At 32.0% G+C, this 26,890-nt stretch overlaps 5 protein-coding genes and 1 non-coding gene across 7 annotated transcripts; 4 read left to right on the top strand and 2 right to left on the bottom strand.

Moving 5' to 3' along the window:
* The first annotated feature begins 11,268 nt into the window (after nt 1-11,268).
* LOC125580152 (myb family transcription factor EFM-like) lies at nt 11,269-13,807 on the top strand. Its single transcript, XM_048744212.1, has 4 exons — nt 11,269-11,700; nt 12,067-12,609; nt 12,977-13,053; nt 13,142-13,807. The coding sequence occupies exons 1-4, from the start codon at nt 11,502-11,504 to the stop codon at nt 13,589-13,591; spliced, it is 1,269 nt and encodes a 422-aa protein (XP_048600169.1). The 5' UTR covers nt 11,269-11,501; the 3' UTR covers nt 13,592-13,807.
* A 4,455-nt stretch (nt 13,808-18,262) lies between these two features.
* LOC125574842 (ureide permease 1-like) lies at nt 18,263-20,545 on the top strand. Of its 2 annotated transcripts, none has more exons than XM_048744235.1 (7): nt 18,263-18,385; nt 18,759-18,973; nt 19,063-19,201; nt 19,282-19,435; nt 19,515-19,638; nt 19,718-20,092; nt 20,168-20,545. In XM_048744235.1, the coding sequence occupies exons 2-7, from the start codon at nt 18,785-18,787 to the stop codon at nt 20,318-20,320; spliced, it is 1,134 nt and encodes a 377-aa protein (XP_048600192.1). In that variant the 5' UTR covers nt 18,263-18,385; nt 18,759-18,784; the 3' UTR covers nt 20,321-20,545. The 2 variants fall into 2 exon arrangements, with proteins under 2 accessions (XP_048600192.1, XP_048600184.1); XM_048744227.1 differs by having other exon boundaries at nt 18,276-18,385; nt 18,705-18,973.
* Nucleotides 20,546-21,041: 496 nt separating this feature from the next.
* Nucleotides 21,042-21,969, top strand: LOC125575399 (UDP-glycosyltransferase 73B3-like). The gene has a single exon (XM_048753348.1). The coding sequence runs from the start codon at nt 21,085-21,087 to the stop codon at nt 21,967-21,969; it is 885 nt and encodes a 294-aa protein (XP_048609305.1). The 5' UTR covers nt 21,042-21,084.
* A 985-nt stretch (nt 21,970-22,954) lies between these two features.
* On the bottom strand, nt 22,955-23,026 carry TRNAT-CGU. Its single transcript has one exon. It is a non-coding gene; the product is annotated as a tRNA-Thr (tRNA).
* A 728-nt stretch (nt 23,027-23,754) lies between these two features.
* Nucleotides 23,755-24,868, top strand: LOC106382062 (protein SPIRAL1-like). Its single transcript, XM_013822025.3, has 3 exons — nt 23,755-23,921; nt 24,237-24,517; nt 24,604-24,868. Exons 2-3 carry the CDS (start codon nt 24,266-24,268, stop codon nt 24,679-24,681), a joined length of 330 nt encoding a protein of 109 aa, XP_013677479.2. The 5' UTR covers nt 23,755-23,921; nt 24,237-24,265; the 3' UTR covers nt 24,682-24,868.
* LOC106382061 (ubiquinone biosynthesis protein COQ4 homolog, mitochondrial) lies at nt 24,812-25,846 on the bottom strand. Its single transcript, XM_013822024.3, has 2 exons — nt 25,533-25,846; nt 24,812-25,451 (listed from the first exon to the last, which is right to left on the bottom strand). Exons 1-2 carry the CDS (start codon nt 25,716-25,718, stop codon nt 24,957-24,959), a joined length of 681 nt encoding a protein of 226 aa, XP_013677478.2. The 5' UTR covers nt 25,719-25,846; the 3' UTR covers nt 24,812-24,956.
* Nucleotides 25,847-26,890: the final 1,044 nt, after the last annotated feature.

Raw genomic sequence — 26,890 nt, forward strand, 5'->3', positions numbered from 1 at the left:
TTTCCTCATTTTTGTAATTTAAAGTCATTTTAAAAAATTAAAAATATAACATATAAGAAAAAATCTAATTTTTTTATTATATGGTTAATGTGATTATTTAATTTTTTTTAATAATATAACTTTAAACAAAAATAAAGAATGATGCAAAAATTGTTATCAAATCTTCATTATTCATAATAATTAATTGCCATTATTCATAATAATTAATTGCCATATATATGTAAATCATATTAGGTAATTCCGTAGCTTTTATTTAAGGAAATAATACACACTTTCTATATTTTAGGTTAATATAATGTTCTCTAGTGTTATATAATTATAAAATAATGTGACACCATTAGATTAAACTATACTTTATATTAGATGCTCTAGAATTCTTTGAAATAGAATTTAGAAGGCATTTAGAGTGCCACCTAGGATTTGGGGTTTTTTTTAATTAATACAAAATTAAGGTTCTAATTTTTCAAATGCTTCTCAATTAATATATAGGGGATACAAACTTTATTAACGAGAGTTTAGAATATATACATACTCAAACAAGTTCAACTACAGCGACATGTGCCTCTTACGGAGACTTAACGAAACCAGATCATACATACGTCGTGATGTTGGTGAAATCGAATCGCAAAATTCTGCAACTGGCTTCCAAATTGCTTGAAATAAGAGATTCTTATTGTTTTTGTCCTTTGGGATGATTGTTGCTTTGTCATTTTGCGTTTCCTTAGAATTCAAAGTTCTAATTTTTGGATGATGATGATACTATTCTCTTTCTCTGCAAAATTGTGTTTTTTTTTTTTGCTAAATATCTCTGCAAAATTTTTTAATGCCTTTATATTGTTTCAGTTTGAGTTCAATGATTTCACCAATATGCGATAATAGTTTTATCAATATAGTGCATAGGAAACATGATAATGTCCGTTTTTCCTATTATCGTATATGTTATGAGAAAAATTGTACAGATTTTTGATCATATATAGTTTGGTAAAATTATGTTTCCTTGGAATTGGATTGGAGCCACATTAAAGTGAACCTCTCCTTAATATTGATATTCACGTTGACATTTGCATTAAAATCAAGATGTGTAAGGAAAGGAAAAAAAATATTCCGTATCTATTAATATTGTCTATATAATGAACATCTCCTTTTTTTTTTTTTTTAAATAATGAACATCTCCACATATCAGTCTGCGTTCATAACTATGAGTCCGTAGTTATTTGTAATATATATCAGTATATACATATATTTGTATTAGGAAATAAAATATAGTATATTATTAATGATAAGCTTTTTGTCCATGGTAAGTTAATATGTCATATTTTGTGCCGATATATGTATAATATTTTCTATTTTTTGTTTATTTTGGAAAAAAAAATTCTTGATAATAGAAATATTATAAAAACAATAGAAAATCAACAAAAAATGAAAAATTAATAAAAACATGGCTGATGTAAGAAAATATAAATTCTATACATTTTTGAAAATAAATATTTTAGAGAACCTTTATTAGAAGATGAAAATATTATTTTGTCACTAATAGTAAATTGTATACTTAAAAACAAATTATATTAATTAAATTATTCTTGATTTTATATTGTTAATTATAATTACATATAAAATATTTTATAATATAATTTCATATTTAATTTGCGTAAAACACAAAACAATATCTTTACAAAAATGAATATACAATAATAAAAATACATCATATTGGTCGATAAATAAGAAATGGCATCAGTTATGTCTTAGTGAGAGTGCATATAAGGGTTATCCATAACCAAACCAATAATAATTTCTAACAAACAAAAACTATGTAAACAAAATAACCAAACCAAATTTCTAAACCAATTACTACACATGATTTTATTTATTTTCTAATATTTAAACAAAATTTTATAAACATAATTTTCCGTCAAAATGGGTGAACCAACCCAAACCAAACCATGCGTACATCAAGCTGGTCGATGAATTAAAGTTTCTTTATTTCTCTTAGAATCTTAACTCTTCTTACTAAAAAATAAAATAAAAAATATGAATCTCATGCGTTAACATAAAAACCAAAAATTATCTGTTATATTTATATTAGGTTTAAATATAATAATATAAAATTATAGGATTATATCTTTAGCTTTACTTTTAAATATATGAAGAAAACAATGTTTTAGTATTAAATGATGATTTGTTTATGTTCTTATAAATTCTATTTTGTAACTGAACTAAAATAATAATAATCATAATAATTCGACTGAACTAGATAGGCACAAACAAAACTAAACTATACCAAACACAAAACTGAATTGAACACAAAATCAAACAGAACCAAACCAAACACAAACTAATTTGACCTGATTTAAGTCGGGTTCTCTTACACTCAAATAAACCAAACCGAATCGAACCTAAACAGAACCCATAGTTAAACTGAAATATCCACCTCTTATAAAACTGAGTAGCTGCTGACGTGACATGACGTGACATCATTTGTCAATATTATATGTTTTAAAAAATTTCAAGAAGATTTACTCTGCGCAAAGCGCAGGTCTTATCCTAGTAAGTAATACTATAAATCACCACTCAACATATTCATTGTCAATTGATTCTGACTTTAAAATGCTTGAAACTTAACAACCATAATCAATATTGATTTCGTTATTATTACATACTTAATTAATCCCTAAACTAATCTTAAACTCGAAACTACACATCCAAAAAGGATTTATTTATGTATATTATAGATACAGATAGCCCTGAATATACACGTATATCTATGTTGGAATATTGTTCGCTCATGTGTTCTGTAAAAATCTATCATGGTAGGATATGCAGATAATATAATAGGATATGAGAAACACAGAACTTTGCATAAAAGTTAAAGCAAATGAAAAATTAAAATATAGTTACATGTATATTAATTCTTAAAAAAAAGAAGGTACCTAATTCCCTCAACACATTAACCAGTCATTGTGGAATTCCCTTTGTATTATTAGTCTAGAATTCCATCATTCATTTCCTTTGAATAAACTTTTTGCATTTTAAATAAATTTAAAAACCTAAAATTAGAATACGAAAAATAACTTTTCTCTTGTGAAAACAAAATATATGTAAATAATCACATTATAACACCAGAAATAAAACAACATGACATTAACTGAGGGAACAAATTGATTGCTTGGTCGCATTTGTGTTAAACCAATTAAAATCTTCATATGCAAGACTCCAATCCTTAACTTTTGTAAAGATTCTTGTTTAGAATCCAACTTTGATTATCTCTTTTTCTTTTCTTTTCTTTTCTTCTCTTTTATTTTGGGAATGAATTTTTTTCCTGTCGAAAAGTAAAGAGATATTTCCTTTTTAGCATCCCATGCAAAGCACGCACAAAAGATATTCTCTCGTGACACGTTTCGACTTACTTCTCAACTTTGATTTCTGTCTGAATATCCCCTTTGTCTGTATTAAATACGGGGAAAATACGGACTCCCGAACTTGTTTTTTTTTTGAAAAATGGACTCCCGAATACTTCTAACTCTTATTTTTCTTCTTCTTATATTCTTTTTTTTTTACATGTTATGCTTTGATTTCAATATATAATATTTTCTATTAATAAGTGTTTTGAAATCTAAACTCACCAGTTTGGTTGGAACGAACATCCACGACCCGGCTAATTAATCTGGCCTGGTTTTTGACCCACTTAAACTTGAGAAAAACATTAGCAAAAGCCAATGATTTCAATGATTCGGCAAATACTCAAGACTTAACCATGGCGGGTGTGGTCGAATGGTAAGACCCATTCGAGCCTTTAGGAAGCTAAACAAACCATCTTGAGAACTTTTTTTCTTTTTTTTTTTGGTAAAAAAAAAAAAGATTTCACCTCTTTACCGGAAACCCAAACCTTGTAAATAGTTCCTTTCACCGTGAATTGAATCCGGATGACGGTAGTTACAATCCATGTTGAGAAATTATCTTCCATATTAATTAATCCGTGAGGATGTGAGGATATGCATATATGAAATGAAACTATACACTTAATCGAGAATTTGTTGAAATGTATATGTATAACTTATATTTTTTATTAATCAGTTTGGGCCTAAATCTGAAATACCTCAGATTAAGCAAAAAAAAAAACTCCAAGACTTCTATAATGAAATAATAATATAAAAATGTGTGTTTTTTTTAACAAAAGTGTGGTTACAACGTTTAAAGCAATAAAAGACAGTTTTTTTTCTTTCTTTTAAAATCAGATCAATTCGGTTCAGTTTGATTGCTCCGATTGGTCGTCGCCTCTAGAAAACAAGATATAATGTGACTTAGAGTTTAGGCAATAATTTTTCACAAACAAGCGATCTAATAATAGAGAAATACAAGAATATAGCTAAGTCACTAAAACTTATGTCAAAAACTATACATTTTCAAAATACTCTTTTTTTTTTGTGGTAAAATTCAAAATACTTTTTTCCTTTGTCGCTTCGCAAAACTAAAAGAGTTCAATTTATACTTTTGCGGCCTCTAAAAGTGGAAAAAGATACGAGTAGTCCAAGTTACGTTCCGTTCCGTTCATCTTTATATTTTAAAGTATTATTATTTATATCACAATTAGTTTGATTACACAACTTGAGATTTTGTGATGGTCTACTCTGTTCACTTTTGCAGTTTTTCGGTATATGCTTAGATTTTTTTTTTGTATATGCTTAGTTATACTCACTGCCGGACTAACATTTTCCACTCCCCCAATCAAAATTTAAATTATGCCTTTGTATATATTTTATCAAAATCATAACAGTATAAAACAACTTTAGTTTTTATTAAATAGAAATGGAAATCTATAGTTTGTTTAGGAAATAAAACTGTAATAAAAATATTTATTGGTAAAATTAATTTTGTTTTTCATTTTTTATGCAAAATTATCCACTAGATTTCTACGGTCATTTTTTTCAACCATCCATTATATGTCTATCATAAAAATTAGTAAACACAATCCAAAAATATTATCGTAATAAAGTGAAGCTATCAAGCTTTTATCACATTTCGAAAACTATGAACTAACAAACATATCTTCTTACTACGTAAAGGATTAGTTGAAAAAACTGAAACATTAAAACTAAACTATATATTAAGAGTTAAGAGAAAAGATGACAAAAAGAAAAATTAGAATAAAATAAAAATTATGCGAAACGATGCAAAAGAATAAATTGAAACCAAAAGAAAATCTGTTTTGTTGCTAATTTTAATTAGAGTTTGAATTATCATCTAAAATATAAATTTACTAATATATTTAATATATAAAAATTTATAAATATAGTTGAAAAGTTCAACAAATTTTATATAAAAATGCCTTATAAATAATATTTTAACAAAAAAATTACAAAAATTTATTTGTTTATAGGTAATAATATGAATATTTTTTTTAAAAAATATGTCCTATTATTTTGGATGCTCTAATCCACGGTTTGGGTGGCTTGCTCTCCGGACCGGCCCTGGTTATACTTATAATGAAAACTAGGCCTGAGCACGGGTCAAGTACCCGACATTTTTGTTACCTGTATTTGACTTGTTCTGAACAAGTATTCACTGTATCAAGTACTTGCAATTTTTTTTAATACTTGTAAATTACTTGACTTGGTTTATTACTTGATTTTATATTTTACTTGACTTGATTTGATACTTGATCTTTTCAGTTACTTAACCTATTTTACTTGATTACTTGAAGTTAAAACACAGAGTTTTACCTTTACGGCTTTGTATATAAATGTCAGATTTCCATTGGACTAAATCAGTTAGTACTAGCCCAATAGATTAGTAATGTTGGGTATTGATATTTAAATGCACAATTCTTTTAGTTTTGATAGACATATGATACATCAAATTTTAATTAACTAATAGACTAGATACCAAATATTTAATAAACTAAATAATATATCACAAGTAAAGGAACAAGTAGAAGATACTAAGGGTCTGACTGGTTCAACCGCAGCGGTTGCGGTTGCGGGAGTTTGCGGATGCGGGTGGTTGTGGTTTCTAGCGGTTTTAAGAGATTTGTACGACTGGTTCTGCGGTTAGAAATTGGTGCGTTTGCGGGATACTTATGACTGGTTAACTACCAAATGCAGCAGCGGTTAAATAATAAATTAACAATATTTACATTTTATACAATTATAAAAATATCAAAAATAATAATATTATAATAAATATAAAATTTATATTTAGAAAGTTATAGTTTAAATTTTTTTAAAATATAGAAAATATTTTTATTTTACAGTTTTATAATATTAATTAAAATAAAATTGATATATTTTAGCATTTTTATAATTTCAATTTAATTTTTTTATTGAATTTTTTTATTTTTGTATTTATATTGTTTTGGAAAAAAAAAAAATTTATCCTCCCGCAAACGCCCGCAACCGCAAACGCTAGCTGGAAAATTTATGAGGTTCAGAGCGATTTGGAGCGATTTGGAGCGGTTTAGAGCGGTTTGAGCGATTGTTGCAAAACGCCAGCAACCGCTACCAACCGCAAAAGCTGCGTTTGCGGGTGGTAGCGGGAAAACCAGTCATACCCTAAGTAACAAGTCAAGTAACAAGCCTAGTAGCTAAAAATAAAAATATACTTGTTACTTGACTTGTACTTATGAGTAATAGAATCCATTTACTTGTTGTAGAACCTAAAATCTACACAAAGTATTTGATAGTGATCGGGGTTTGATCTAGGAAAGATAAATGATGTAGGCAACGCTATCTTTAGAACACAACGATGTTAAATAGTTTCCAGTAGGTGAAAATGGACTTTATTGATGAATATTATCAAATACAGTGGATTGAACTAGATCGAGTGATACAAACGAGATCGGTAAAGAAATAATCTAAAAGTGGAAAGACAACAAGATCTGTGTAAGTCATGTATAGCTCTCTCTAGGGTTTTCAGCGTGTCATCTTCTGTTTACATTCCTCTTCCTTTATAGTAAGCTGAATTCGAGACCTCTGTGGTAGCTCCGCGATCTCAGCTTCTTGTTGCACGATCTCCGCAACCTCAACGACTCCTTCTCGAGCTCGTATCCTTGCTACGGGATCTGGCCCTTTAAGGCCCATGTCTTTGATCGCGGCCCATTATGGTATTGGCCAAAATTGGATCCAACACTTGTTACTCGACTTGATTGTAGCAAGTACTTTTTCAAACCGAGCCGAGTCAAGCAAGTATAAGCCGGGTATCAAGTAATAGTGCCCATGCCTAATGAAAACTGATTATTGCATTTTTATTTGATATTTTAAGAATTGGTTAGAATATTGTCATAATAAAACTCTTGAAAACGTACATATCATAAGAAAAAAATTTACTATATATCATCAAAATCAAATTGGTCTTAGTCAATTTGTATTACTCTGAATTTTCAATGTAGATCTACTGAGTCTTTAGGTCTGTCAAATCTTATTTTTTTTTAATAATTTTGGTGTGATTCCAAAAGTTTTTTTTATGTCCAATGACTAATCACTAAGATGTCCATAGAAATTCGGATTACCTTGCCACTTAAAGCGTTTATGAGTATGGGTGACCAAAGAAAATCGAAGCTCCAACTGAAACATTTTTACTACTAGGCTAAAACCAGTTGGTTAGGTCTGCCAAATTAGTTCATTGGTTTTTATGGAACCCATATAAAATATGAAAGACAATGCAATCCCCCTATATATTAAAAGAGAAGTCACTTTAGTGAGATCTGGTGATGTGTCGCTTATATGTGAAGTTTCAAAAAATTGTTATAATTTGATTGGTCGATTGTTTTTAATTTTTATTTATTTAAATTAGATCTAAAAATTTAAGGTAAGTCTAAAAATATTTAACATCACTTGCCATATAATCTAAAGAATATTACAAATAAAAATTTATGGCAACTAAATCTTGAAATTATAGAAAGATTAATAATGTTATATTTATTACTTTTAATATTTATAAACTATAAAATATAATGAACAAATTTTTATATAAGATAATTATAATAGTTTTATACTCTACTTGATGAATTGTATTCGAATATAATTATATAATAACTATTTTAAATATTACAAAATCCAAACATGTTTATTAATATGATTTTTAAATTATTTATCGTTGTTTACAGAATAAATTTATAAGAATTTTAAAATTATTTATATAATGTTATAAATTATTTATAAAACTATAATCCTACTATATATTGATTGAGAAGTCACATAAGTGATTTTTTATTACGTGTTGATCATAAATGAACTCTTCATATTGTTATAATTTCATTGACCGATGATTTTTAATTTAATTTATTATAAATATATCTAAAAGGAAATGATAATTCAATTACCACTTTCCAAATAATATACGTAATATTAGAAATAATTATTTATGGTAACTAATTGTTTAAACTATGAAAGAGTAATAATGCAATCATTTTAATGGTAAAATTCCTCAACTATGTTTACTTAGTGTAGAAACCCCTAAACTAAAGATTCCTCATAGACGAGAACACCATTACTGGTAATTTTATGGGAGATTCTTCTTCTCCGTTTATTTTTGTTTTCTTCCTCTCCATGTTGTATCTCTATCTATATTTTTGCATCAGTAGTGATTCAACTAACAAAAAGAGATGACTCTGTTTATCCAGGAACTGATCATCCATTTCGAAAAAGGTAATTCTTTTTTTTTTATAAAATTAAATCACTTATCAAGAATATAATATAAGATATGTATGCTAATCAAGCGCAATTTATTTATTGTGCGTGATCCTTTTCGGTACGTCTGAGAGCCAAAGGTAATCTCAAAGCTTTTTAAAAACTTTGAAACTCATTGACGTGGTACTATCAATTATATAATTTGTTATTTTTTGGGGATTGTTTACATCTTTAAATATTTTTGTTAGAATTACCTATTTTCTGACTCAAGGCTTAGAGAAAGAAACCGTAAATCATCTCTGCTGTTACAATGAAACCAATGATAATAAATCTCAGGTAATTCAAATCTCTCTTTTATATTTTATGGCTGATTTTTTTATTGGGGTTATGCGTTAAATATTTTTTTTTCTCAATTATATTTTTATGATGTTTTAAGATTAGTATTTAATGTGATCATTTTCTAAACGTTCTAATGTATTTTTTGTTCATATGAACATAGTATAAATATCAATATGTAACATCGAATCTTTCATATTAACAATATACATATAACATAAATATTATATAGTTGTAAATATAATATCAATTTAATATTAATATTAGTGTCCGCACATGCGTACGGACGGTCCACCTAGTACATATATAAAAACGGGAGCGTAAAATGTCTTTGAAAAGGTTTAAAATATTTATATGCAAGAATTTTCTACCTTCCTGGTCACTTCACTAAAGCCCGGTTGGAAGATTCTGCGACTCTAAAACTTATTTCAATATTATTTAAGTGAATATCTGTCCTAGTGTCCTAGTTTATGGTAATCAATCAAATCAGATATTCCCTTTCTTTCTTTCTTTTGCATCCACTAAATTTTAGAACAATTATACAACTTTTAAAAATTCGATTTAGAAAAAAATAATTGATCTCGTTATCTGTATGTCTCTCTGTCCGTCTCTCGTGCGACTGTAAATATAAAAAATCTTGTTGTCTAGCTCGTATATGCTTCTTCGATATATTTTTGAATCTCAACTCTCTCTCTCTCTTGATTACCAAAAAGAAAAACTCTCTCTCTCTTTTTTTCTTAATTGAACACATATAAGGTGGAAGAATATTTCGTGTTTTTTTGGCAACGATTCTAAATTACCGCAAATGTACCAAAACGTATACTATTGAATCATTTCTCATATATGAATGGCAGTGGTGAACTGGTGATTCCATACATAGGTTAAAATATATCTCTCTTTCACAAATGTTCGGAAAATATTAGAAAATAGAAAACTTTGGCTCAAACCTATTTTTATGTGAACAGCTTAAATCCTTTATTTAAAACGGTAGCACAGCTAGGAAACATACTGAAACCCAAAAAAAAACTATAAACTGAATTCACAAAAGTATGTGAAGTGCGAAGTGGTGAACCAACACAAGAGGAATATATTTAAAGCTTTTTCTTACCCATTTGTTCTTTATAACAAGTTTCCATATATTCCCTTTTGTTCTCTGCTGCTTTTTATCCTACTCTTTTCTCCTTTAGCCTCTCTTTTCTCTTTCATTCAAATGGAAAAACTGAATGAACGACCTTTAAGATGAATACAGTCTCTCTGGCACTTTATTTAATAAATTAACTTTATATTAAAATATAATGACTTGACAAAATAAGTGATTAGACATTAAGCATATATGTAATAAGATAAAAATAACAAATAACAAATCAAGTGGTCGTCGTAGTTTGATAATTTAAGTTGAGCCATCAATTGTTTGCAAAGTATATGCTATCGAGCTACTGCAAAGCTCATATAATGATTTGACTAAATATTAAAGTAATTTTATTTGTAAGCTATGAGCACTTAGCCATAACAGCTAAACTGTTTCCATTTTAATTGAAAACAACCAATTGAACTGTTGTGGCTAAGTACACAAAGTTTTCATTTTTCAATTTCTTTTGATCATATTTTTATTAAAAATACTATATTTTTTTTTATTAATCTGAAGGTATTCCAACCGTATGGAGAAACCTAGTCTAATCCTCAAAATGAAGTATAATCCACAAATAAATTTTTTTCCGAATATATAAATGGACAATAAACAGAGGTTTATATCCGTGTAGGTGTCCAGAAACATTGCGACTTAATTTTGCGGAATAAGTACATAAAATCTAAAACATGTTGGCATCCCAATTCCATCTTCTTACCACTCGACCACAAGGTCCTAGACTATATATATATCTAACTGCATCGTTTTGTAACCTCTACGACAATTCTTACTGCGCGGCTATGAAATTTGTTCATCAATCAAATCTTCAATTTATATCCAAAGTATTTTAGTAAAAAAAAAGCTAGTAAATATTTCAAATAAACCATGTAAGAAACAATCTGTGCATGGTAGATCAAAAGTCTTAGTTAGGCTTTTTGAGAGCTGCATTCGTAGTCATTGACTCATTGAATGAGAGAAACGATTTCTAACAGCGAGTATCTTCTCTCTCTCTCTAGAACACTCAAGTCTCTCTCACTGTATACATATACATATATCATAGTTGTTTGTGTATGATGACAGATCACTTTATTCCCTACCCCCACCCCACCCTCCTTTGAATTGAGCCCTCTAAAAAGGACAGGAACCTCCTCGTGATCCTTCTTGTGTCCACAACCTAACATTTTATTCCTCTTTTCATCTATCTTCTTCATTCTCTCTTTCTCTCCAAACCCTAATTTTCACAAACCCTCAAAATCATTGAATATATTTTTAAGAAATATTCAGCAATATACACATCATCTGAAACTTGAAGCGACCACAAATTCTTCTTGATTCCTTGATCATCTATTTATAGCCAAAAAACATTATCATATATTTTCCTTACATACACACACATAGAGAGAGCTTATTGACGATATATGGCTTCCTCATCAGAACTAAGCTTGGATTGCAAGCCACAAAGCTACTCTATGCTTTTGAAATCATTTGGAGATAATTTTCAGAGTGATCAAACCACACAAAAGCTTGAAGATCTTCTTTCTCGGCTCGAACAGGAACGCCTCAAGATCGATGCTTTCAAACGCGAGCTTCCCCTTTGCATGCAGCTCCTTAGCAATGGTACATATATTCACATATAGCATGTACACATATATAGTTTTGTATAATATGAATAAAAAATATTTCATTTGCCACAAAATAAAAAAATTACTTAAAACAAGAACAGAAACCTAACGAATAAAATCATTATTTTGTTATATAACGAGAAGAGTTTTTGAATTTCTTTTTACCTTTTCAAAAGATCTTTATTCATTAATTTAGGAATTTAACTCATAAAAATCAGAGCTTGCTTTTGAATTCTTTGAATTACAAAATTTGTTAACCCCTCCCATCACTGAAATCAACAAATTTAACTAAAGTAATTTTAAAGGCTATAAGGTTCGTGTTAGTTACATCTTTTCAAATTACTTTCATATCATTTTTCAGCTGTGGAAGTTTATAGACAACAGCTAGAAGCATATAGGGAAAATAGTAATAACAGCAACCAAAGTGTCGTCGCAAGACCGGTTCTTGAAGAGTTCATACCCTTAAGAAACCAACCCGAAAAGGAGAACAACAAAGGGAATAATTGGATGACGACTGCTCAGCTTTGGAGCCAACCTGAAACTAAACCAAAAAACATTGATCCAACTACAGATCAGTCTCCCAAAGACGAGCTTGCTAGTAGTCCAAAACTCGGACATTTTGATGTGAAACAAAGAAATGGTGGTGGGGCTTTTCTACCATTCTCGAAGGAAAAAACTTTGCCTGAATTAGCTTTATCTACGGAGGTCAAAAGAGTCTCCCCAGCCAATGAACATACTAATGACCACGACTGTAATGGTGAGAGCATAATCAACGGTAGTAATAACAACAACAATAATAATTCTTCGACAACAAGTCAAAGTAATAGAAAGGCACGGCGTTGCTGGTCGCCTGATTTGCACCGGCGATTTGTCCAAGCTCTTCAAATGCTAGGCGGTTCACAAGGTACAAATGAGTACAGTTATTAAATTTATGTTTCAGTTTCATATTGGTTTACCATGGATAGTCTCACATAATCATCAACTAGTCACAATTATTATTTTTCTAGAACATTTGGGATTCCTCAAACAAATCCGTATACGTATTGTACAGTGTACATATACCACTCCGAATTTATATTTAGGAGTCTCATTGAATCTAAATTCTGGTTTGGACTTTGTTCTAATATTTTAGTGAACAATATATAGTATGAAATTATGGATAAATTTGCCTTGGTTTAATTTACTGTTGTTCATCTACCAATTAGCACTGATTTAGCAGTCATATTGTTTGAAATAAATTAACAAGTTTAAGTCGGTGTTTCTTATTGCAGTGGCTACACCTAAACAGATAAGGGAACTTATGAAAGTTGATGGTTTGACCAACGATGAAGTCAAAAGTCATCTCCAGGTAACCTACATGACAAGCCACCACAATATGCTTACTTTGAAAAAACTTTAACTCATAGTTAATTCTTTTATGTTACTTTCAAAAACAGAAGTATCGGCTTCACACAAGAAGACCAAGCCCAAGCCCACAAACATCAGGTGGGCAAGGCCCACACTTAGTGGTCCTAGGTGGCATATGGGTCCCACCAGAATACACCACCGCACACGGCGGCACTCCAACTCTCTACCACCACCAAGTCCAAAACCATCAAGGCAACGCGGCGGTGCAGCCTCCACCACACTTTTGCTCCTCTCAAGAGTTTTACACAGCTCGTCCTCCACCACAACAGCTCCACCACCATCACTTTCAAACGTGTAACGGCTCATCCGCGGATGGCTCCGCGTCCACAGATTCAGCTCATCAGTTAACGGACAGTGCCGCCGATGATGGGAAATCGCCAGAGAGTGGTGGTGGCGAAAGAAAAGGATTGGCTGCTCTTAGGGAAGAAAGTGGCAATCAGAGCAATATTAATGGAAGTGAAATAACTCTCAAGTTCTAATTTTTTTTCTTCACGATTAATTTTATTAGAGGGAATGAATCTAGGGCTAGGGTTTGCGGATGGCTACATGACTAAATTCATATTGCTGGTATGTGTTCTCGGTAGAAAATTAATTGTAGGAAGCAGCGAGTGTTTTATATATCGAAGTTATTATGAATTCTCATAAATAATCTTGTTGAAAATAATGTTACTTAATTATAAAACTATTACGACATTTTTTGTACTTATACAAATACAAGGCCAGATCTAAACCATGAAAATAGATCGAGAACACTTTTTTGTTTGTTCACACAAAACTAAAACATTTTAAAACTAACTTAATTAAACTAACTAAAACATATTATATTGCCCAAATCAAAATTTAAAACTATGCCCTCATACATGTTTTATCAAGACAACAAAACAGTATAAAAAATAACTTAAATTTTCATTAAAAAAATCAAATTTCATAATATGTTTATAAAAAACATTGCTATAAAAACACTTATTGCTGAAATATAGATCTTCTTGCATTTTTTCCTGTAAAATCATCCATTAAACTCGTATAGTCAAGTTTTTCGACCATAGCAGTCTCAATTGATAACATAGCCAACCTATTCAACCTAAAATATAAATTTACTTATATATTTAAAAAGTTTGACAAATTTTATAATAACTAAATATGCCCAATAGATAATATTTTAACAGAATAATCTACAGATTTTTTTTATGTATATACTACATACTAATAAATTTTTTTTTAAAAACATATGCCCCACTTATTTGGATGCCCTAATCCTTGGCTTGGGTGGCTTCCCCTCAAGGCCGGCCCTGAATCCACCACAAATAGTATTTTGTGGCAAAAAAACAATAATTTTGAAAAAATTCTCAAAATTACTGAGAAATTAGTTTGGATCACGTTTTGTCATGAGAAAGTATTTTAGTTGGTGTAAATCTAAGTTTGAAAAATGTACACGTTAAGTGGTTTGGGTTTTTGTTAGAGTCATTTTAAATGAATAAAGAGAATTAATGACATTAAGGGCCATTTTTTTATTTAATTAGTAAAATATAATTAACAATAATATAATCAATACTATTAAAATGGAAGGAATCCTAAAAAATCTACTTAAAACAAGTCATAGTTGGACCATTTCATTTAACTAGAATTCCTATTATTTCTCATACTACTAACTTGATTATTCTTCATTAAAGACAAATTAGTCATAAAAAATGATACTAACCAAATTCTCTACATATACATTTACTATATACACATTATTCCATCATAATTATTTTGTGTTATTATTAAATAATTTCCACCATATATTTGTATATATGGTTACTTGTGATTTATTTAATAGTAAATACCTTCGGAGACTATAAACATAATACAATATCTATTGTAAAAAAATTGCATCTTTGACAGAGATCAACCATTATTTTATACCAACTTTATTAACTAAACTGATTTCATTAACCATGTTATATATATGAACACTTCAGCATTATCATTCACAAACTAAACGATCTTTGTCACAACTTAATATTCCAAATTGGTTGTACCATTTAATACCAAACCAGTTCCTATACGAATCCATATATATGATTATGGTCTACATAAAACCGGTTCAATCTTTCCATCTCCTATATTTTCAGAAAATGGCTATTTATCTTTGGTTCCGTTAAATATTTAGTCTAACCAATTATAAATCGGTTAGTGATAACTTCTAAAAACTTTGAAAACACATTGTTATTTATTAACACTATATTGATACTTTAAAATAGGTTAGCAATAGAATTGTGTTTTAGAACAAAATCTACTTATTTTAATACATAATATTATTTTTAAAATAGTTTTGATACTATGTCTTATATTAAACATAATTATATATATATTTTAAATAAATAATTATATACATTTTATACTTTTGGTTAACTAAATTATTTATCAACCAAATAAAAATATTGGGGTAATTCAAGTTTTCGAGTTATCCGGTTTATAAATAGTATTTTTAGGATATTTGGTTTTTAAAATTGAATGTAATTAATATTTTTAAATATATAATTTTTATTTGAAAATTCAGATACTCATTTGGTTCTCGGTTTGGTTTTAATTTTTCAGTCATAGATATATGGTTTGCTCTATTATTTATGCAATTCAGTTCAATTTTAGTTTTTCAGTTTAGTACGGATTGGTCCGTGTTTTTGGATAAATGTGCTCAAACTTATACATTATCTTATATAGAAATTTGTTTAAAATATATTTAATTACAAAAATAAACCCGCGCTTTTTACTAGTAACTTCCTTAAAATGGCACAACTTATTCGCAAGTTCTTCTTACTAGTTAACAAAATGAAAATATTATCGCCTTCAAATATAACATTCCGATATCCAAGTGAGGAGCATGCTTGCATTGACCAGACCAGTGCCGATAGTTCGGATTCCATCACCGTTGGTCGTCCCTCAAACTTTCCCATCCCAGCTTCTAGTAAGTTTCCATGATGGTTTCGTATTAACCAGCCCATACCTGAGTCTTCTGAACCAATGCGAGGGGAAACATCATAGTTACATTTGATCCATCCTCGCGGAGGATGCTTCCATTGGGAGCGTTGATTCAAAGATCTTGATGCATTATCCGTTGTAGTTTTTGGTAATATCTTAATCCATAAGTATCTTATTCAAGAAGTTTCTAGCCCTCGGTTACAACTTTTAGTATCAACCGTAGCTGCTTGGAAGACAAACTTTGATTACGTAGATTTTCATCATGTTAAACGTCATAATAATAGTTGTGCAGATCTATTAGCTAAAAAAACTAGTATTGTTTATGAGACAGATTGGAGTTTGTTCCATTCATGTCCCCTTTTCTTGTACAGCAATGTTTGCTTGGATAGTAATCAATAAATCTTTTGGTCGGAAAAAAAAGTTCACAAAATGAAAATATTTCTGTTCCATATTGTTAAAGTTTCCTGAAAAAAAATCAGAACTTAAAAATGAATTTCTTTTTTTTTGAGAATAATAACAAAAATATATTTCACAGTAAAAATATTTATTGTCCTCGTGTACTTGCAGAAACAATTATTATCTTCTTTTAGAATAATAAAATTTTGATTTGTAAATTGACTAATATATAACCAAATGACTAGTGTTAGATTAATAACAAATTACTGGGTTTTCCAAAATAGAGAAGCAAAAATGTTTTCTTAACGAAAATGTATAGAACTCACAACTTATAATTTTTTTTTTTTGTCAACTTGAATTTTCATTTCTGAAAAAGCCCAAAGGGCATGATACATAGGAAAGATAAAGCCCATACCGTTCCCATTTACAACTTTGATTAAAGATAACCCTCCTTAATCTAAGCAAGAGAAAGCTTAAGAACATTAAAGTGCCACATGTGGACACGTACAAGACACTCCTCACACAGTCACACTGTGAAACAACTGGACATGCAAACGAGTCGGCGCCGGAGAACCCACGATCCTCCTTAGCACCTTCGCCGGGATTTTTCTTCAAGTCCATATCTTACGAAGCATCTCCATGTTCGCCTTCTTCACTCGCCTTCCGTCTTCCTTCATCTCCGGCTGAAGCGCATACACGTCCTCGAGCACCATGGTTGAAGATCTTCTGCCGCCCACTAAGGACTGCGGCTAAGCAGACGTGACATTATTCAGACCAAGGTCGATGATTCCGACGTCATAAATCCAGAAGAGTTTCATCTGTAAACAGTGACGGACCCAGAATAGGTTTTAATGGGTGCCACTAATTGAGCTTGGCCCAAATTAAAACTGAAATAAAGGGAAAAAAAGTTGACAAAGAGGAACCAACTCAAGTTTCTAAGTTAAAGGGGTGTCAAGAAGGGAGTAAATGCACCAACTGAGCTATGTATTTTTGCCTTACTTGATACAAACTTGCTGATATATAGATTTAACCTGTGTCAGGTGACATCCCTTTACCCAACGTGGTATATGCTTATTCAGTTTTTCTCAAATATGTAGAATCGTTTGATAAAACTTGTTTGCTTGAGATTACAATCATTGAACACAACAATGCATCCTTATGGACTTAATTACTCCTAATAAAGCTATATTCTCGTAAGTCGCCAATGGCAAGTAATCTCTAAATCTCTTCACATAATATAATATAGGGAGGTGTGCATGTCAGTATGAAAATCATGAATTAATAAAAAATGTATACATTCGAGTAAGTTTATAGATCAATGAGCAGATACAAAATAAAAGCCTAAAAGGGACACTTGGCTACGGTTGCGGTATGAAGCCCTTGTATTAAGATCAACACAAGAAACATTTGAACATTTGGCCAGATCATGATCATGGCATAAGAAACCTTGTCTCTCTATAAATGGAGCTCAGAGGTTTGTTCCAGGGTTTGCTTAAGTCATTGTGCTTAGAGAGAATCAGCAATAAGAAAGCATATAGCTGACTAGTCTTCTTTACTTTATTGAAGTTAGTTCCTGGCTTTTCTTTTCTCTTTTTTAATTTGGTTTCTGAATGATTTAGTAATCAGTATTACTATTATTTACTAACAGACAGATATAATAAAGAGATGATTATGTCAGCCGTTGACTTCCCCCACTGGGAAAGGAATCTAATCTGAACGCAACTCAAGAATCTTTATTTTATACAGAATTATATACTTTTAAAATAAATATATGGATCTGAAAGTAATATCACAGCCAGGCAAATTCTCTGAATATCCCAATCAAATGGGAATCTATAAGCATAGAAGTAAACGATAACTTTTCTGTCCTCTCTTCTCTGTTCTACCTCAAAGTTAACGACAAAAGATTCAAAAAGGTAATCTCTTTCAAGAACCCACTGGACAAAGATCTTTTTTTTTTTTTGTTCTCTTCTTATTGCCTCTCTAAAAACTCAAAAGATTTTGTCTCTTGTATGTTGCCTTACGGTTGCTTTAGATCTTTAATGTTTATGTTCACACCAGAAAAAAGTCAGTGGTGTTTGCTTTAGATGGAGGAAAGTAGTGAAACATAGGTTGAAGTTTCTTGTATTGAATTAGCATGTGTGTTGTATTATACTCTTGGATTAGCTTTATCTTTAGCTTGAGATTTGAAGATTAGATAACTGAAATAATCTTCAAATTTCTTCTTTCTGGCAGAGGATTTTCATGATTTCATAATTATATACACTGAGTGAAAGATGTATATGATAGAGAGCAAAGGAGGAGCAATCTCTTGTATGCTATTGGCTCTGCTCTTCTTAGGGACATGGCCAGCAATCATGACTCTAACCGAAAGACGCGGGAGACTTCCTCAACACACTTATCTTGACTACACAATCACAAATCTGTTGGCTGCAGTGATCATAGCCTTCACACTAGGCCAAATAGGTCCAAGCAGACCAAATTTCATCACACAACTTTCTCAAGTCAGCTACACATACATACATTCATCTCTTTCAGAATCTTGCAAGTTTAAGTTTGTGGTTTTTTAAATGCAGTTTTGTATCATCAATAGGATAATTGGCAGTCTGTGATGTTTGCAATGGCTGGAGGAATAGTACTTAGCCTTGGAAACTTAGCAACACAATATGCTTGGGCTTTTGTTGGTTTATCAGTCACTGAAGTCATCACTGCTAGTATCACTGTTGTTATTGGTAAAAACTCTTGTTTCATTTCAACTATTAAATAATTGATTATTTCTTTCATTTTCTCATGAACTTTTTTTTTGGCATAGGCACAACTTTAAACTATTTCTTGGATGATAGAATCAACAGAGCTGAGGTTCTTTTCCCAGGTGTGGCTTGTTTCTTGATCGCGGTTTGTTTTGGCTCTGCTGTTCATAAATCAAATGCAGCTGATAACAAATCCAAACTCCAAGGTTTCAAAAGGTTAAAAAAGATTCACAACAAGTTCTTTAACTTTGTCCTAGTTTGTTTAGATTCTAAACTAATCTTGATCTTGTTTCAGTTTAGAGACTACTTCTTCCTTCCAAATAGAGACAGGTCCTGCAGACAGCGGGTTAGCGAAAGGGAAAGCTAAAGAAGGAACAGCAGCTTATCTTATAGAGCTTGAGAAACAAAGAGCCATCAAGGTGAAATAAATAGTTTCATAGACGTTACAGATATTATGGTTATTAGTTTCTTGAAAAATTCAAGATTTTGCATTGACAGGTCTTTGGTAAAAGCACAATCATTGGCCTGGCGATTACTTTCTTTGCTGGTATCTGTTTCTCTCTATTCTCACCTGCATTCAACTTAGCGACAAACGATCAATGGCACACATTGAAACATGGGGTTCCAAAGCTCAATGTCTACACCGCCTTCTTCTACTTCTCAGTCTCTGCATTTGTGCTTGCTCTGATACTTAACATCAGATTCTTGTACTGGCCTATACTTGGTCTCCCAAAGTCTTCTTTCAAGGCTTATCTTAACGACTGGAACGGTCGAGGATGGTCTTTCTTGGCTGGATTTCTCTGTGGATTTGGTAATGGTCTTCAGTTTATGGGTGGTCAAGCCGCAGGCTATGCAGCTGCAGATGCTGTTCAGGTTTAGACTAAAACCTTTTCAACGATTCAGGAGTGAAAAAACAATCAAACAAACATATGTTTTGATGTGTTTCAGGCACTTCCACTTGTGAGCACGTTTTGGGGGATATTACTGTTTGGAGAATACAGGAGATCATCCAGAAGAACATATGTACTTCTTATCAGTATGCTCTTCATGTTCATAGTTGCAGTAGCTGTTCTTATGGCCTCGTCAGGACATAAAAAATGACTCCAAAAGGCATTTCACAGAAACATCTACAAGATAAACTTCTGCAAGGATCAGCAAAAGATGTTAACATCAGTTTACTTCTTATGGAGTTAATTAATGGACCATCCTCCCACTTGTTATATGAACAAATCAATTCACTTTCTCTAATGTAAAGACCCAATTCATCAAAAGAATGGCAAATCTCCAAAATAGCTCTTAATAATAAAAATTTCCAAAACTCCTAAACCATAATCTCATTCTCACCTCTTTAATAGTAAACCATAAATTACAATCACTAAACCCAAATATAAATATAAAATAAAAGTGTATTTTTAACTTTTTATTAATGCTATTTATGAATTTTTTTCTCTTGTGTGTTAATTTGTCATAAAAAAAACATGATTTGGTGATATTTAAAGGTAGTCTTGAACGAATTATTCGAATATGATATGTATTGCCGTGATTAAGAAGACGTCATTAGTAAGTTACAAAAAAAAAAGACGTCATTAGTGATGTGTTAACAATAACATAACTGTAGATAGTTACGAGATCACAGATTCGGACAACTCGGACAAGTTAACAAAAGGAGTAGCAAACTAGAAACCAAAACAAGTGACGTATGCTAAGACGTCAGAATCCATAACCTAGAATGATTCCTAGTTTCCAAATGTTATATATATATAGAGACATGAAGTACTCCTACAACCATTCAACACAACAAACAAACATAACTTATCTACGAGCTTTAGAATCATTTTCATTTTCTTTTCGACCAAAGTCAAAACATGGGTAGTAATCCTAAGAGGCTTCATGTTATGTTCTTCCCTTTCATGGCTCATGGTCACATGATACCAACTCTAGACATGGCTAAGCTTTTCTCAAGCAGAGGAGCTAAATCCACAATCCTCACCACACCTCTCAACTCCAAGATCCTCCAAAAACACATCGACACATTCAAGAACCTGAACCCGAGTCTTGAAATCGAAATCCAAGTCTTGGACTTCCCTTGCGTGCAGCTCGGGTTACCAGAAGGATGCGAAAACGCCGACTTCTTGACCTTAAACAACAACGATGATAGGCAGGACATGATCACTAAGTTCTTTTTGTCGACAAGGTTTTTCAAAGGCCAGCTTGAGAATCTCCTCGAGACAATGCGACCAGATTGTCTTATCGCCGACATGTTCTTCCCGTGGGCTACTCAAGCTGCTGAGAAGTTCAATGTGCCAAGACTTGTGTTCCACGGCTTTGGCTACTTCCCCTTATGCTTTGCTTACCGCATCAAACTGCATAAGCCACAACAGAGAGTTACTTCCAGTTGTGAGCCATTTGTGATCGCTCACCTCCCAGGGAGCATAGTGATGACTCAAGAACAAATCAACGACTGCGACGAAGGAACCGAGATGGGGAAGTTTATGGTCGAGGTTAAAGAATCAGAAGTGGAGAGCTCAGGTGTTGTTGTGAACAGCTTTTACGAGCTTGAACCTGATTATGCTGACTATTACAAGAGTGTTGTAGCTAATAGAGCGTGGCATATCGGTCCGCTCTCTGATGTAAACAGAGAATTTGGGGAGAAGGCTGAGAGAGGGAAGAAAGCGAGTGTTGTAGCCCTATGCACCATTAGGAATAGCCAAAGAAATCGTATTTTTGACATTACTAGACATGTCTCATAAAAATCAAAGTTGTAACTTGTAATAGTATTTAGACATAATAAAAAAACTTCTGTTTGGACCACTCAACATGTAATATCCAAACGCGTAATAAAATTCTTTTACCCATTTACATCTTAGGGTTGAAAGTTCATTGGTCGTATATGTTCCGTTGTCCTCTACATACCGGTCTTGTGTAACGGGTCTCGTTGATTACTATTTTTTCCAAATATGGTCGACTAGAAACTTTAATAGTTAAGGAAAATTGGCCTGAATAACCATAACATAAAGCATAATTAGGTATCTAACTAAAAAAATAAATAATTTCTACTATTATTACCATATATACTATATTACCCTTACTTTCGGTTAATAAGTGTATAAACTTCTTCTTTTTCAGTTACCTACCACCATCACTACTTCTTCCAATTCACCGTTACTTTCAATAGTTTGGACTTGGACTTGGTTTGGTCCTTCGGTCCTTCTCTTTCCCAATGTAAAAAACTCAGTTTCATTTGCGCCTTCCTCTTGCTTTTAAAGTTTGGCAAGAGCTGCAAGAAGTTATTCAGCAAAAGCAGTAACAGAGGATACGAAGAAACAAGCTAAGCAATCGCAAGACACACAAGAACCAGCAGAAGTAGGAAAGCAGAAGCACTCAACAAGGTGTAGGTGGTTCCCATGTTTTCCTCCATGTCCTTGTTCTTCATGTTCTTGAATTTGTTTTCATGGTCTTAGGATTAGTTGATCCTTTTAACCTGTGAGTTAACTACTTGAAAGGAATCCAAATTGGGCATGCTTAACAAGTTGTTTTGATTAGTTAATGAATCAAATGAATTAGGTTAGTGAGAGAGTAAGGTTGACTTGCGTGAGCAAAAAGGTTTCTTTCATCTAACGGAACAAGATACCACAAGTTTTTATCAAGAGAACTCTAGTTCACACAGAGAATGGAATGTTCTAACCCAAAATAGCTTTTTAACACACGTCAGAGGGAAAAAAGATAAATTAAAAAAGCCCACGATGAGGATCGAACTCACGACCTTTCGCTTACGAAGCGAACGCAATACCACTATGCTACGTAGGCACTTTGAACATTTAATGGAACCCCTTCATTAAATCTTAAAGATTGTATGTTTAATTGAACCCCTCCAATGTATTCGGTATAGGGGTTCTCACTGAGTTTAAAGTTGCTTGCTACTGGAAATTAAATTATTACTTGAACCACACTAAACATGATGAACTAGTTAGTACCCGCTGCTGCTACATGAATCTTTCAAAGTTCAAATATTTAAATGATAAAAAACGGCTAATGATAAGAATCGAACATTGATAAAGAGTAAAGACTGGCCACTAGATAACAATGGCCCACCACAAAACATCACTCACTATTACTCTATTAATATTGTCACCGTCGTCGAATCTCGTGAAAAGCACCGATAATTACACCGCTGGTGATTTTGTGTTACTGATGTTGAATCATTTAGCTATTTTAGTTCTTACTCATTCTTTTAATTTTATTTCTCTTTATTTCTTTTTTATTTGTTTCTCAAATAGTTAAACAGTCACATCTAAAGTTTTAAGATTATACACAACTATTAAAAATTTTATATTTTATTTAAAAAATATTATTAAAATATAAATTAAAGGTATTCAACTAATCATGTAATATACTGCAAAATATCATTGATTACGTAGTTTTTTATAAAATTAAAAAATACATTATATATAAAAACATCATTTATTTTGAAACATTAAAAATTTCCTAAAACATTATCTATTTAGAAACGGATGTAGTAATATTTATCAAACATTTTAAATCGATTGTTAACCAAGGAACCGGTCAATTGAACTGGAACAACCCGGTTTAAGCTTATATATATACATTGCCTCGCTCATGACTCAGTAGTCAGTTACACACTGTCACTGAGTCTGCGTTTGCTTCTTCTTCTCCTTCTAGATCTGATCTGATCACGCCCAAGGTTTGTTTCTCAAATTCTCGGTTCTCCCAGATTGATTTCGTGGCTTCGTCGGTAGATTCCTCTGTTTTGATTCCTCGATTAAGCTCTGGAATATGGTGTTTCAAAACCCCTAAGTTTAATCTCTAAGGATTCTGTAGATTCAAGAGCTTGAGAATGTTGATTTGGTTTTAGATCTGATTTGAATTTGATTGAACATTTCTCGTCAGATTCTTCGAGAATTGTGAGAGGTTTTTCGTTTTTCAGCTGTGGATTTTGCATTAGTGTCTGTGCAAATGATAGCTCACAAGTATTCATGGTTTTTGGGTTTGTTGATAGGTTTCAAAAAGTCTTTGGCTTTATACAATATGGGTCGTGGAAACAGCTGTGGTGGAGGTCAAAGCTCTCTCAATTATCTCTTTGGCGCTCCTCCTGCTCCTAAGCCCACCGCTCCAGCTCCTCCTGCCGAGACTGCTTCACCAGCACCAGCAGCTGTGGCTGTAACCGCTACAACTACAGTTGAGCCTGCAGAGCTCAACAAGCAGATCCCTGCTGGTATCAAAACTCCTGTTAACAACTATGCCCGTTCTGAAGGACAGAACACCGGAAACTTCATCACTGTATGTTTTCTGCTTTTGTGTCAATTACTCAATACTCTGTTCAATGTTTGAAATAACATTGTAATGCTCTCTCTCTCTCTCTGCAGGACCGTCCTTCGACCAAAGTTCATGCAGCTCCTGGAGGTGGATCGTCTCTGGATTATCTCTTCACTGGTGGCAAGTAAACAAAAACAATAACATTTGTATGTAATGCAATTGTGTATCCCTCTTGCATTCCCTCACTATAAAACGGTTCCATGTGAGCATTTAAACGATAACGAGTCAGTTTCTTGTCAACCTCTTTGTTTTGTAATATTCCGCTGAATATTCAAATAATTTGAATCATAAACTTACAATGCAAGTTCAACTAAATGACAGCTTATTTATGACTGGAATCAAATGGATTCTAAAACCAATTACAACGTAACCAGTTCTGCGTAGGCAAAGTACAAATATAACATCATTTAGGATGTTGAGGAGCAGGGATGATCCCCCATTGTCTCCTGACCTGCTCCAAATCTTCACTAAAGTGCCTCTCATAGTACACACACATCAGGTCTGTACACTGCCTTCCCGCTCTAACCGCCCAAGGCAGGTACTGCCTCAAGAACATCGACCTCTGCTTCTCGTTAAACCTCACGGTCCCTCCAATCACAGAGAGCATACACATTGGCAGATACATCTGCTCAAACTCTATAACTTTCAGAGCCGACTCACCTATAAGATTCGTAGGGAGGCCGAAGAGCGTGTGCCACAAGTCATGAACTTCACGCGCCCGCGTCGCTACGTAAGCCAACTCATCTGTCTCCATGAATTTCACCGGAGGACGATCATCCGGTGAGAAGTTTCTAGATCCCATGAACTTTGCATATGCAGCTCCAAATGTGTTGTCTGGTAGATCCCAAGCATGGCTCACTTGCTCTGACACAACACGTGGACGGTCCAGCAATATAGCCTACAGTGAAAAGAGACCTCACAAGAATCAAACCCAACAAAAAAGGATCAAACTTTCTCAATCAATCATAAGCAAACTCACTCTTCCTTCAGGACTCTTCTTCATCCTCTCAAGAACCATTTCGAAAGCTGGTTTTCCGGTGGTTTCGCCGAGAGCGGCGATTAGATCCGCTCTACGAGGATTGACCAACGCACCGACGGCGGACCCCATCGCCACCGCCGCTTGTTGCCACCGGCTCAACGGGACTCGAGCTCTTTCGATGGTCATCGTTCGTAGGACCGGTTAACGGACACGGAAGGTCTTTAATATTCGATAGACGGCGACGATGAGGGGGGGTGTAGACGACACGCGCTAATGTTCCCGCGTGGCGCGTTGGCTCTCTGTTCTTAAGATTTGTATTGGGCTTTTAATTGTCTCAAGTTTAAGTTTATAACGTCCTTGAGTACGGCCCATATATTAGCTTTAATTAAGACAACGTTAAAACCCGCGCAATTAAAAATAATTTTAATATATTATCGTTTATAAAAACTTTCCAAAAAAAAAGTTTTTAAGAAAAAATATTTAAACATACAACATATTGATGAAAAAATCTTAAATTTCCCTTATAAATTTATAAATTATAAATCACAAAAAATCTACAATATTTTTCAAGAAAATGAAAATTTTTCAAAAATATCAGTTTTTAAGAAAATTATTTAAAAATACAAAATATTGATGAAAAAATCTTAAAGAATACTCATCTATCCACAAATATTCTTATTATCCTAATTTATAAATCACAATCCCAAATCTACAATATTTCTCAAGAAAATAAAAACTTTCCAAAAATAGCAGTTTTAAAGAAAATTATTTAAAAATACAAATTTTGATGAAAAATTCTTAAAGAATACTCATCTATCCACAAATATTCTTATTATCCTAATTTATAAATCACAATCCCAAATCTACAATATTTCTCAAGAAAATAAAAACTTTCCAAAAATAGCAGTTTTAAAGAAAATTATTTAAAAATACAAAATTTTGATGAAAAATTCTTAAAGAATACTCATCTATCCACAAGTACTCTTGTTATCCTAATTTATAAATCACAATCCCAAATCTACAATATTTCTCAAGAAAATGAAAACTTTCTAAAAATATCAATTTTTAAGAAAATTATTTAAAAATACAACCTATTGATGAAAAATTCTTAAAGAATACTCATCTATCCACAAATATTCTTGTTATCCTAATTTAAAAATCACAATCACAAATCTACAATATTTCTCAAGAAAATGAAAACTTTCCAAAATAGCAGTTTTTAAGAAAATTATTTAAAAATGCAAAATATTGATGAAAAATTCTTAAAGAATACTCATCTATCCACAAATATTCTTGTTATCCTAATTTATAAATCACAATCCCAAATCAACAATATTTCTCAAGAAAATGAAAACTTT

This window comes from Brassica napus, chromosome A2 (genome assembly GCF_020379485.1).
Source record: "Brassica napus cultivar Da-Ae chromosome A2, Da-Ae, whole genome shotgun sequence".
NCBI lineage: Eukaryota > Viridiplantae > Streptophyta > Magnoliopsida > Brassicales > Brassicaceae > Brassica > Brassica napus.